This window comes from Enhydra lutris, unplaced genomic scaffold (assembly GCF_002288905.1).
Source record: "Enhydra lutris kenyoni isolate GAN:26980312 unplaced genomic scaffold, ASM228890v2 scaffoldscaffold20, whole genome shotgun sequence".
NCBI classification, from domain to species: domain Eukaryota; kingdom Metazoa; phylum Chordata; class Mammalia; order Carnivora; family Mustelidae; genus Enhydra; species Enhydra lutris.
Genome location: NW_019154104.1, coordinates 4531195 through 4543777, shown reverse-complemented (window position 1 = coordinate 4543777; position 12583 = coordinate 4531195). Strand labels below are relative to the sequence as shown.

The 12583-nt window shown below is 50.1% G+C and overlaps 1 protein-coding gene across 1 annotated transcript in view; it reads left to right on the top strand.

Annotated features, from left to right (window-relative positions):
• Window positions 1-12583, top strand: part of LOC111148542 (D-glutamate cyclase) — a 75736-nt gene that overhangs the window by 60514 nt on the left and 2639 nt on the right. Inside the window, exons 10-12 of the mRNA XM_022505183.1 lie at window positions 1522-1670; window positions 4351-4470; window positions 9214-9365. Of these exons, the coding sequence (XP_022360891.1) occupies window positions 1522-1670; window positions 4351-4470; window positions 9214-9365 (421 nt within the window). The remainder of the gene's footprint in view (window positions 1-1521; window positions 1671-4350; window positions 4471-9213; window positions 9366-12583) is intronic.

The window sequence follows — 12583 nt, the reverse complement described above, 5'->3', positions numbered from 1 at the left end:
TGCCTCTCTGTCCCTCTGTTTGTCCCTGTCGCCTAGTGTGAATAATGCTGCTGTGAACAAGGGGGTTCCAGCATCTCTTTGAGACCCTGCTTTCAGTACTTTGGGGTGCGCACCCAGACGTGCAATCCCTGGACCCTGTGGTGATTCTATTTCACATTTTTTGAGGAACAGCCACACGGTTTTCCACAGGAAAGATTTTAAAGAACTCCATCATGGGGCGCCTGGGTGGCTCAATCAATTAAGCACCTGACTCTTCATTTCAGCTCAGGTCACAATCTCAGGGTCGTGAGATCGAGCCCAGCTTCAGACTCCATGCTCAGCAGGGATCCCTGCTTGAAATTCTCTCTCTCCCTCGCCCTCTGACCCTCCCTCACCCCTGCTCTCTCTCTCTCTCTCTAAAATAAGTTAATCAACCTTACAAACAATAAAGAACTCCATCGTGGGGGATTTAGAGAGCCATAAAGGTGCAATTTTCACAAGTTGGTTTATCAAGACAAGATTCCTCCTGATAATGATAACAGCCACAAAGGCCACCATTTACCGCACACTGAGTAGGTACGGGCCTGTCCACAAAGTACCTCGTGTGCGTTTTCTCCATTATATTGTTGAAGCCTCTTTGAAACCCTGTGAAGTCGATAATGCAGTGTCCTACAGTGAGGCCCAGGGAGGTTCCTTTCACCACTGTATGAGACTGGCCCTACGGTCAGGTCATTGGATGTAGCAAACGTGGGTCAGAGAGGCTAAGCACTTGGCCAAAGCCAGGAGTGTGAGAGTCTGGACAGGAGCCTACACCATCTGATTCCGCACCCCACAAGCCTACTGTCACTGTCTGTGCCACCTATCTAATCTCGGTCTTGCATTAGATTCACTTGTCTTCCATTTCAACTCTTTAAGTCTGTCTGTGTACATAAATGGAACAAGATCCTGGGAGAAGGCAGTGGTGCGCCAAGAGCAGGCAACGCTCAGACCTCTGGGTGCTGGCGCCCACCGGCTGGTGGAGATTGGGCCAGGACACCGGCAGCATCCAGCATGTGACCCTGACCGTCAGCCTTCCTAGTGTCACAGCCTCTGACTCTAATGAACTGTTAAAGATTCTGATGATATTTTCATTTTTTTAAAGATTTTATTTGTGTATTTGAGAGAGAGCGCGTGTGCACGCATGCACATGTGCGGTGGGGAGGGGCGGAGGTAGAGAGAGAATCTCAAACAGACTGAGCAGAGCGTGGAGCCCAACATGGGGCTCGATCTCACAACCCTGAGATCAGACCTCAGTCAAAATCAAGAGTCGGATGCTCAACAAACTGAGTCACCCGGGTGCCCCAAGATTCTGATGATATTTTTCTAAATAATCTGATAGAGAAGCCCCCAGTACAAGCCCTGGCAGTTAGACCTAAAGGCTCAGCCAAATTCTGTAGGAGTGAAGGAATCAGAGAAAAAATGCAAGGGTCCTTCACACAAACACATGACCCAGCCAGGCAGCCACCCTCCCCATAAGGCCCCCACGTCCTTGCTTCCTGGCAGATTCGACCATCTGGTGGCAATAGAGCATGTAGGAAGGGCCGCCGATGGCAATTACTACAACGCCAGGAAGATGAACATCAAGCACTTGGTTGACCCCATTGATGACCTTTTCCTGGAAACACGGAAGATTCCTGGAATCTCATCCACTGGTAAGCGGGGAGCACTGAGAATTCAGCAAGAATGTGTCAGCGCTAACTGCCTTTTCACTGACTATAGAACACTACAGAACGACAGGGAGGAGTTCTATGGGGACCACAGCTTTCTGCCCCAGCATTGTTTATTATGGCCAGTCTAGATGATAAAGACGCCATCACTTAGAAATCCAGCATTCCCACAAGCAAGAAAGGGAGATGACACTTAATCGAGCGTGTCTACTGGCCCAGCTCTAAAATATTAAAACTAATAATCAAATAATAACAATAATAAAATCGACACAGGGTATATACTATCAGTCATACAGGACACAGGTACCACGTATACTGTTTCATCTTCTGAGTGCACTCATTTTTAATATGACTTAAATAGGTGATTAGTGCAATATTTTGACTGCTAATGATATAGTAATATGACCATTTGTGTTTGTACAGAACTGCATGGTCTTCAAAGAGGTTTCACATCCATATGTCGTCGAAGTTTCTTTAAAACCCTGGAAGGTAGATAAAGCAGGCTGAGTGTTCAAAAATGAAGCCCAGGGAGGTTCCTCGAGGTCACCTAGCCCATTAGTGATGCAGGTAGAATTTAGGAGTCCAGACTCCCAGAATCCCTTCCGACATGTTTTTCATGGAATCCTGTTGCCTTAATGAATTTCTGAAAGGCTTGACACAACTCCCAGAAGAGCGTTCCTCCCCTGAGGGTGGGTATAGACCCTCGGGTAATGAAGGCAAGTTTCTCGTTCTGTGTTTACTTGTTCTCTTTGTTCAGACACTTCAGAGTGGTTCCCGGACTCATTAGTCACCTTTGGCTTTTGAGGTTTTGATGAGACAATGAAAGTCTTCCTGGTTGAGTAGAAAATTTCTGCAAAGCGCCTGGTCTTTCCCAGAAGAGGCCTTGGGTGTGGTACCCACAGCACACTTGGCTTTAGCTTCCTGCCTCTCTGGGCTGGACAGGCCAAGGACTTGAGGGCTGGAGGAAGGAATGCCCAGAGTGGAGAAGGAAGGGGTCTCCCAGTCAAAGGGGAAATCAGGATCCGAAGGTGCTATTCTTCCCCTGCCAAATGGACCCCCAATCTTTGCTGATCCCCCAAGGCTGTCCCCAAGACTGCAGAGGAAGCAAGTAGAGCTATTTGTGCCTTCAAACTGCTCCCTCTGTGGACCTCTGGAGCCTTCTCTTATCCTCAGGAGCCCAGGCTTCTCCTGTGGTCCCCACGGTCCCCTGCCCTGTAGGACCATCCCTGTCTTTTCTCTCCTCTGTTCCATCGACACCCCGTTCCTCAGTTTCCACAGGCCGCTGGCTTGTCATGGACATAACACTGACCTGCCACTTCACACCCAGCTCCCGCCCCTCTCAGAGACCCCGGGAGTGCTTTCAAGTGAAGAAAACAAGGCCCGGGCAGGACTGACCTGGGGAACAAACAGGACAAAATTCATAAAGTACGAAAGACCAGAGGCAGACGTAGACAAACACCAATGCTAGCTTTGTCATGGTTTCCCTTCATTCTGTTGCTGCCGTGGGCCTAGAAAAGGATGTGTGTCAGTCCGTCTTAGTCTGATGAAGAGAGAAGTCCTCAGGGTGTGGACCTGAGGCACCAGGCCATTGAGACCGTCTGATTCTTTCGGCTGTGTCCAGGTCTCCGGTGCTCGAGGTGGGGAGATCTCATCCCCGTCCACACCTCACGATGAATGTGGCCTCAGGTGGATTTCTTGCACGCGTTCCAGGCCTCCGTAGAAATCCACACAGAAACAGCCATGCAACCATGCCTCAGGCCAGCGCCTGGGGGAGCTGTTACCTTGAGGCAGTGACAACTGTCTCCCTGCTAACCTCTGACCCACGGAATCCTCCAGAAACAGCAGGACACAGGACCAATGGTGGTCTTCTAGCACCACCCGAGACAGCGGCAGGCTGTGGGGTTGGTTAGATTATTTTCACCGTGTGCCTGTGAGGTGGGAACCCTGGTTTTTATTTTTAGCCAACGCCCCTATCTTCAACACCATTCCCCAAAGAGTTAAATAATTTCGAACACTGATTTATTTTAGCATGTTTGTTCTAGCATTTATTATGCGAATTAACAAACCCTCGGATGCCTCTTCCGCCTTTAGATGGGGTCTCTTTCACCTGCCAACCAACTCCTCTGTGGTACATAGTCCTGATTCAGCTACTTCCCAGGGCACCGGGCACCCCTCTAGCGTAGACGAAGATGAACTGACACACCTGTATTTCATCCTCTTTCACCAGAAACCTTTAAAGTAAATGGCAGAATTGACCTTAACCATCTCTACCTGTTCGCCACCACACAGATGGGGCTCATGACCTTGTAGCCCATCCCTGAGCAGGAGCCACTCAAAAGTTGAGGAAAGCCACACCTGCTTCTCCCATGGGCCTAGTAGCACCAGCATAGGGGTCCCTATCGGTGACTAGAGAGCGTGACTCAGTAGGGGACATGGCCGCACACTGGTGAGTTCCAAACTTCAACTCACTTTTAACTAAAGAAGCCTCTAGAAGACCTGAAGGAGAAGTACATCTCCTGGTTGTCTGAAAATAGACCCCGAGCCCATTCTTTTCCCCTTCCTGAGGCAACACAACACATGCGAAGGGGCTCCCCTGCCCCCAAACCGTCCCCCCCAGTTCTGTCGGATCCTGTACATGGACTGACTTGGTTCTTCTTCCCTTTAGGGGTTGGTGATGGGGGCAATGAGCTTGGGATGGGCAAAGTCAAGGAGGCTGTGAAGAGACACATACGAAATGGGGATGTGATCGCCTGTGACGTGGAGGCTGACTTTGCCATCATCACTGGTGAGTGCTCAGATGGTGGGCCAGTCAGGCCCGGCTCCCCAGGAGGAGGGTCACCTGGAGGCCTGGAGCCTGTCCAGCCAGAAGCTCCCCTCCTCTGTGAGTGGAGTCTCCAGGGTGCCAGGTCAAGATGGGGACCTGGTTCTCAGCCTTAGGTCTCTCATTCAGTCATCCAACAAACATTGGTCCTGGAGTTAGTGTGGCAAGGGTCGGGCTCCACAGGGCTCTTGCTCTAGTGGGGGCAGATGGACAAGGAGCCCTAAGAAAGAAATACACCAGCTTGTGCTAAGCAGTATGAGGAGCTACAGGGAGATGAAAGACAGGGCCGGCAGGCCACTTTAGATCGGTGGTCAGGGAAGACCTCTCTGAAGAGGAGTCATCCATGTTTCCCTCTGTGCCTCCTGCATGGTGGAAGGGAGGTGAACAATCTGGTAAATCTTCGGAGAGGGCAAAATTCTTCCCACCTCTCTTCAGACTTACCTCTGCCCCAGGCTGCCCTGTCCCTCCCTTTCCCATCAGGACCGACCTTGCCCATATCCAGGTCCTGAAGGAACCCATCTCTGCTCCCTTGCCTGCACCACAAGCGTCAGGACTTTTGACAGATACCCAAGAGAGGCTCTCCCATTTCCTCAAAACAGAGCCTGGAGAGGAGTAGAAATCTCTGAGGGTTATTAGTACCAGGGTAGGAAAACCTGCAACTGATGGATGGCTGGAGGTTCAGTGTGGACAGGTCTAAGAGTTCAAAACTCCACGGGGCCCTGGTCACAAGGGGTCCCCACACTTTTGTGACTTTTGCCCCATTAGTTCTACCTGGTCCACACCATGGATATCAGAGAAAAATCCCCTTGTGCTTTTGGGGGTAGAGGGAAGAAGCCGTTTTGAAATACATCAGAGCTCTCCATTTTTTTTTTTTAAGATTTTATTTATTTATTTGAGAGAGAGCGAGTGAGCAGGTGTGCACAACAGGGGAGAAGGACAAGGGAGAAGCAGACTCCCCACTGAGCAGGGAGCCCCATGCAGGGCTTGACCGCAGGACCCTGAGATCATGACCTGAGCCAAAGGCAGACGTTCAACCCACTGAGCCACCCAGGCGCCCCCAGAGCACTCCATTCTTAACAAGGCCCGCCCTCAGGAGAAACCATTTTATCTGAGCCTAGCGGGCTGGGGTTTTATCAGATCCCAACCTACCTGGGGGGAAGGGAAACACCCAAAAGTAGTCAACATGCAACAACAGATGGTCATATAAGCAGAGACATGGAAATTCTGAGAAAAATGAAAAAGAAATGCCAGAAATCAAAAACACTGCAACAGAAATGATGAATGCTCTGGATGGGCCCACTGGCAGGCTGGACACAGCTGAGAAAAATCACCTCTGACCTTGAACATACGACAATAGGAACTTCTAAAACTAGAAAGGCAAGAGAAAAAGACTGGATGAAACAGAAGAGAATATCCAAGCATTGTGGAACAATTACAAACATCCATGTAATGGGAATATCAGAAGGAGAAGAAAGACAGAAAGGAAGAGAAGCAATATTTAAAACAATAATGAGGGGCACCTGGGTGGCTCAGTGGGTTGAGCCTCTGCCTTCAGCTCAGGTCACCATCTCAGGGTCCTGGGATCGAGCCCCGCATCAGGCTCTCTGCTCAGCAGGGAGCCTGCTTCCCCCTCCTCTCTGCCTGCCTCTCTATTTGTGATTTCTCTCCCTGTCAAGTAAATAAACAAAATCTTTAAAAAAAAATAAATAAATAAAACAATAATGACTGAGATTTTCCCCCCCTAGATTAATGTCAAACACCAAACCATAGATCCAGGAAGCTCAGAGATCACCAGCAGGATAAATGAGGAGCTCAGATAGGAATTACATCCAACTTCTCCTCAGAAACCACACAGGCCATAGAGTAGCATGACATATTTCAAGTGTTGACAGAAAAAAACCCACTAACCTAGAATTCCGTGCCCTGTGAAATTATCCTTCAAAAGTGAAAGAGAAAGAAAGAATTTCTCAAACAGGGCATCATTTCTAGTAGATCTGCCTTGCAAGAAATGTAAAAAGAAATTTTCAGGGAGAAGGAAAACTGCATAGGTCAGAAACTCAGATCTACACCAAGAAGAGCATTGGGGAATACATAAGTGAAGGCAAAATAACTTTAATTTTTCTTGTTCTGAAATTGGTCTAACAGGTAACACCTTATTCAAAATAATAATAGGAATGACTCATTCAATTACGTTCCTGTATGTAAGTGAAGTGATTGACAGCAATCATTCAAGCAATGGGAAGGAAGAATGAGGAGTGTTTGCCCTAACTGTGAAATGGTTGTTTGAAAGTGAGCTTGGACTTGTTGTAAAGGTATATTGCAAACTCTAGGGCAACCACTAAAAATAATTTTTTTTTAAAAAGAGGTATTATGGATATGCTAAGAAAGGAGAGAAAATAGAATCCTATAACATGTTCATTTAAAACCACAACAGGCAGAAAAGGGGTGGAAGACAAAAATAGGGGTAAAAAAAAAAAGAGCTAGAACAACAAACAGACAATAGTAATCAATGTGGAAGATATTAATCCAGCCGTATCACTGAACACCTTACATGTCAGTGGTCTAACTACCCCAATTAAAAGGCAGAGATTGTCAGAGCAGATCAGAAAATAAGACTCAACTATAATTGTAAGAAACCCACTTTAACTATAAAAACACACATAGATTAAAAGTGGATGGAGGGAGGAAAATCTACCAGGCGAACAATAACCAAAAGAAAGCATTAGTCCCTATATTAATCTCAGACAGAGCAAACTTCAGAGCAGGGAAAGTTATCAGTGAGGCAGTCCATGATGTAAAGGGGTCATAGTCCAAGAAGAAATAACAATTTTTTTGTTTGTTTGTTTGTTTGTTTTGGTTTTGAAGACATAACAATTCTTTTTTTCAAGTTTTATTTAAGTAATCTTTACACCCAGTGTTGGGATTTGAACTCACAACCCCAAGGTCAAGAGTCACATGCTTTTCTGATGGAGCCAGCCAGGTGCCCCAAAGACACAACAATTTCTTTTAAAGTTTTTATTTATTCATTTATTATTAGAGAGAGTGTGTGTGTGAGTGTGAGTTAGGGGAGGGGCAGAAGGGGAAGGAGAGAATCCCAAGCAGACTCCTCAGGGTTCAATTCCATGACCCCGAGACCACCACCTGAGCGGAAACCAAGAGTTGGACACCCGACCAGCTGAGCCACCCAGGCGCCCCAAGACATAAAATTCTTCATGCGTATGCTCCTAACACAGAGTGTCAAATATGTGAGGCAAAAGCTGATAGAAACACAAAGAGAAATGGGTGATTCTACTCTAAAATCTACGGAGACTTTATTAGGCTTCTGTCAGAAAGGGACAGATCCAGCAGGCAGAAAATGAGTAAGGGCATAGTTGAAATCGACAACACCATCTAACTAGCTGGAAATAATTGAGGGCCGCCTGGGTGGCTCAGTGGGTTAAACATCTGACTCTTGATTTCGGCTCAGGTCACGATCTCAGGGTCATGAGATCAAGCCCCATGTTGGGCTCCACACTAAGAGTGAAGCCTGCTTGAGATTGTTTCCCTCTCCTGCTGCCCCTCCCCACACCAGCCCCCCGTCCCCCGCCTAGTTCTGATGTATGTCTTCTATTTATGTGCCACACGCCTTTGTACTCACCTGCATATTGGGACTTTTTCCTACCTCCAGGGCCCCCACTCTCCACCCTTCCTCTGATAAATCCTGCCCAGCCTACAAGCCCCGTATGAAATGACCCCTCTTCTGTGAACTTTTCCTAGACCAGGCGGGACAAGTGGTCCCTCCTGAGTGCTCCCATCACCCTCCGTGAGCACTTCCCTCGCTGTGCGTTAGCTGTGTGCACAGGCCCTCTCTCCCCGGGTCCGGAGCTCCTCTTTCTTTCTTAGCTCTGACGCCCAGAGTCTAGCAGGTCCTTCGTCAATCCTTCTTCAGTTGAAGGGAGAACTCCGGCAGGTGTCAGAGAAGAGCCGGGGAGGTTGTCCCCGAGCTGGGGAATAGGCGCCTTGGGGCTGGCTCACAGAAAAGGAAGGCAGGTAGAAGCTAACCTAGGAACACTCTTCGAGTACAGTCAGCCAGCCCCTCCAAGGACCGGCTTCGGCACAGCATGATGGACACAGGTCTGCCATGCAGGAGAGTTTCTTTTCCTTTTTTTTTTTTTTTAAAGATTTTATTTATTTATTTGAAAGACAGAGATCACAAGTAGGCAGAGAGACAGGCAGAGAGAGAGGAGGAAGCAGGCTCACCGCTGAGCAGAGAGCCCGATGCGGGGCTCGATCCCAGGACCCTGGGATCATGACCTGAGCCAAAGGGAGAGGCTTAACCCACTGAGCCACCCAGGTGCCCCAGGAGGGTTTCTTAATGTCAGAAGATCTGCAGTGGCTTCCTAGGGGGAGAGCCTGAAGCTTCTCAGCTGGTCAGTGGGTAATCGTAGGTAACCCAAGTGGTTTGGAGCAATGCCTCTCGACCTTTAACTTGAATCAGCATCCCCTGGAGAGCTGATTACTACTCCGTGTGCTTCCTGTCTTTCCTGCGGAGTTCCTCTGACGTAGGTCTGCACTGGGACCCACGGATCTGTTTCTCACAAGTTCTCTGGTGCCACGCGTGCCCCTGACCTTGGGGCCATTCTCTGAGGTGAGTTCTAGCTGCTGAGTGGCAGGGTGACGGACCTCATTACCTTTCCACTTCTATGATAGAATCATTTTTTGTTCTAGGTGTTTCTAACTGGGGAGGCTATGCCTTGGCCTGTGTGCTGTACATCCTAAACTCATGTGAGGTCCACCGACATTACCTCAGGAAGGCAGTTGGGCCCTCCAGATCACCTGGGGAGCAGAATTGGACTCAAGCCCTTCCATCTGTTGCCAAGGTAACATACCAGATGGCCACATCCCGGCATGACGAGCAGCCCTGTTCCCAGCTATAAACCAAGGGTTCCAGGCTATAAACAGAGGGTTCCAGGTTATAAGTTGAGGGTTCTGGGTTATAAACTGATGGCCAGCACCACTGCTGGAAGCACCACAGCACCACCACAGCTAGAAGCAGAGCCTGCCTCTATAGGGAAGCAGAATTTGCCACCACACAATGTGGCTCTTTGACATGTGGATTATTTTAGCCTGATTATTTTAAAAAAAAAACAGAAGGACTCAATGACTCCGCCATTCCCTCCTTGGGCCTCATTTCCTGCGGCCCCATCTGCTGACTCTGATTCCAGGCTCAAACCCACCTCTTCATGCCCTGCTCCTCCCAGAGCCTGGAGCCCCTTCTGTGGGAATTTTCCAGAGTAATTTGGATCTTGGGAAATTGGCACCAAAGCCCTGACTTTATGTCGAAATTCCAAGCCTGAGGTGACTTCTCCTGAGAGCTGTAGCTTCTGCCTGAGCTTCCCCTTCACCTGACAGCAGGCAGCAGGCTGACAGGGCTGCAGAGCCTGAATCAGTGGAAGGAGCTGGGGTGTGTGGCCTGGAAGGGGCAAGACTTGGGGGCCTGAGGCCTCACACCTGAATGGTGTCCTCGGGGTGGGGGGGAGACCATGCCCTCGGCCACTTGAGAGAGACAAAAGCTGGCCAAGGGGCAGAGGTCACAAGAGCAGACTATGGTTCACAGAAAGGAAGAGCTTGTCTTCTGCAGAGCTGCCCAGCCCTGTGAGGAGGAAGGCCCTGACAGGGGCCCAGTCAGGGTTGAGGGAAGGATTCCTGTGCTAGGTCAGGCTGGGCCACTAACCTCATGGCCACTCCTAACCAGTCCAAAAGCAGTCTCCGGCACCTTCCCACCTCACTTTCCCGGTCTGGTCCCCCAGAGGTCTAGACTGCTAAATGCAAGACCAGGAACTGAGTTTCTTGCGTCTGCTTTCCCAGCAACCAGCAGAGGGAAACAGGGCTCTTGGTAAATTCTAGAGAATGAATGAATAAATGAACAAATGAACGTATGGATGGATGGATGGATGGACGGACAGATGCAGTGCCCTGTTAGGACAGCAGTTCCCCAACCTCAAAGGCATCTGAATGACCTCGGGGTCATCTTAAACCCCAGAATGCAAAGCCCAACCTAGGTTTCTGGCTCAGTTGGCCTGAAGTAGGCCGGACAAGCAGCCTACCTGACACGTTCTGGGTGACCACACTCGGAGACCCTGGATTCGACGGCTGGTCTGGGAAGACGGGAATGCAGTCTAAGGGCAGGAAGGTTCCCGAGCGTTGAGCCTGGACATAACAGCTCAGGTGGGGAGAGCAGCTGTGATGAGTGCCCAGGCAGCCAGTGGCTGAGGCCCAGAGCCGCTCACTGCTGAGAAGCATGAGCTTCCAGAGCCTGGCGTCTCCCTGTTTCTCTCTTTCTGTCTCCTGCCAGCCCATTTCTCCCTAACACCTCTCTGGATTGACATTGTGCCCCCTTTACAGATGAGGGAGCTGGGATTCCCACAGGGGAGGTGGCTTGTCCCACACACCCAGCTGAGAGGGGGAGCTGGGACCTGAGTCTGCGTCTCTCTGACTCCATTCTCTGGGCTCATTCCAGGGCTCAGAAGTTTTCCGGTTCCTGGTAATGCCAGGGTGCCACAGGGGGTGGAGTGGGGGGACTAGATTTGCTGAAGGATATTTTCAAGGGAAGTGGCCTGCCCCAGTGGTGCCCAGAGGGCCTTGGGTACTTTCTTTGCATTTCCTGGATCCGAACTGGAAAAAAAGCCTCAGGGGCCTGCCTCACGCATGATTCCTGATTCACACAGACACAAAAGAATGAACCCAGCCAGGAAAATTCATACAACCCAAACGCTTACCTTCCAGGGATGGAAAATTCTCCCTTTGGGTTTCCACACCATTCTTCATAGATACATTAATAATGTATCACCCTTAGGAGGAAAATAAAAGGGAACATTTTCAAAACAAAAGTAACAAACACATGTGTGTTGAGCCCCTCCTCTGGGCCATGCCAGTTTTGCTCTGGGTGAAAATGGAGGGTCAGACCCAGCCCCTGGGTAGGGAACTCGGGATCCACTGCGGGTGGATGGAGGGTAGAAGGATAGAAGTGTGCAGGGCATGGGGACAGAGAACAGGCCCTTAGCTCATTCAGAGAGCTCAAGAAAGGCTGTCTGGAGGAGGGGGCACTGAGCTGGGTCTTGGAGAGTGAGTAGGCTCTAAGTAACCAGGTAGGAGAGGGTGGGAAGGGCCTTACAGGCAGCAAGTCCCACAAAACAAAGGTGCAGGGGCATGAAGCAATGCCACGTACAGGAGAAAGAACTGGAATCATCACAGCGGAGCTCTGTAGGTTGCTCCCTGCACATCCCTGAGTCATCAAGGTGTGCTGGGCAGAGCTGTGGCCTGAGCGGGTGGTGCAGCTAGATTGGCTAGGGCGGGAGGAATGTCCTTCATCTCGGCAGTGTGTGTTGCTTGTCAGCGGGGCCTCCTCTATCAGGGGTCTGATCTGATCATGACTGTGTCGGGTGTGGGCACCATGCGGAGGAGCCCAGGGAAGGCAGCCGCCACCCTCTAGGGCACACCCTGCCCGCTCTGGCCTTTCGCTGTGCCCGGGAGGTTTATCTGAATGCATGTCTCAGACATTGTCAGGAGCTACAAGCTGACTGATGACAACTTACAGGAGGGACTACGGATGGATGGACGGATGGACGGATGGATAATGCAGATAATGGACAAGGCAGGAATGAGGCTTCATCCTGGGCTCCTGTTCTCTTCCAGCACTCCCATCCCACTCCATTTCTCTTGCTAGCTTGAAACACTGAGTTACATGGAATAGAGAAGCGCTTCAACCATAAGTGAACAGTAGGTGGATTTTTCCGTATGTACACATCCACGCAGCCATTGCCAAGGTCATGGCACAGAACAGTTCTAACTTCCCCGAGGGCCCCTATCTCCCACCCCACTTTGAAGAGCGACATCACCCCCCACTGTGAATATCAGCCTGCCAGGCTCCCTGTGTGAACCCCCGAGACCACCTCCATGCTCAGCCTCCAAGCCCAGAACTCATCCGGGCCTCTTTCCCTGCTCACAGTGCCCTGCGCCCCAGGCCCTGTCCTCCCGGTCTCACTTCAGACCTCTGTCTCTCCCCACATGCCACGCTGTCTCTGCCTGGCCTGGGATG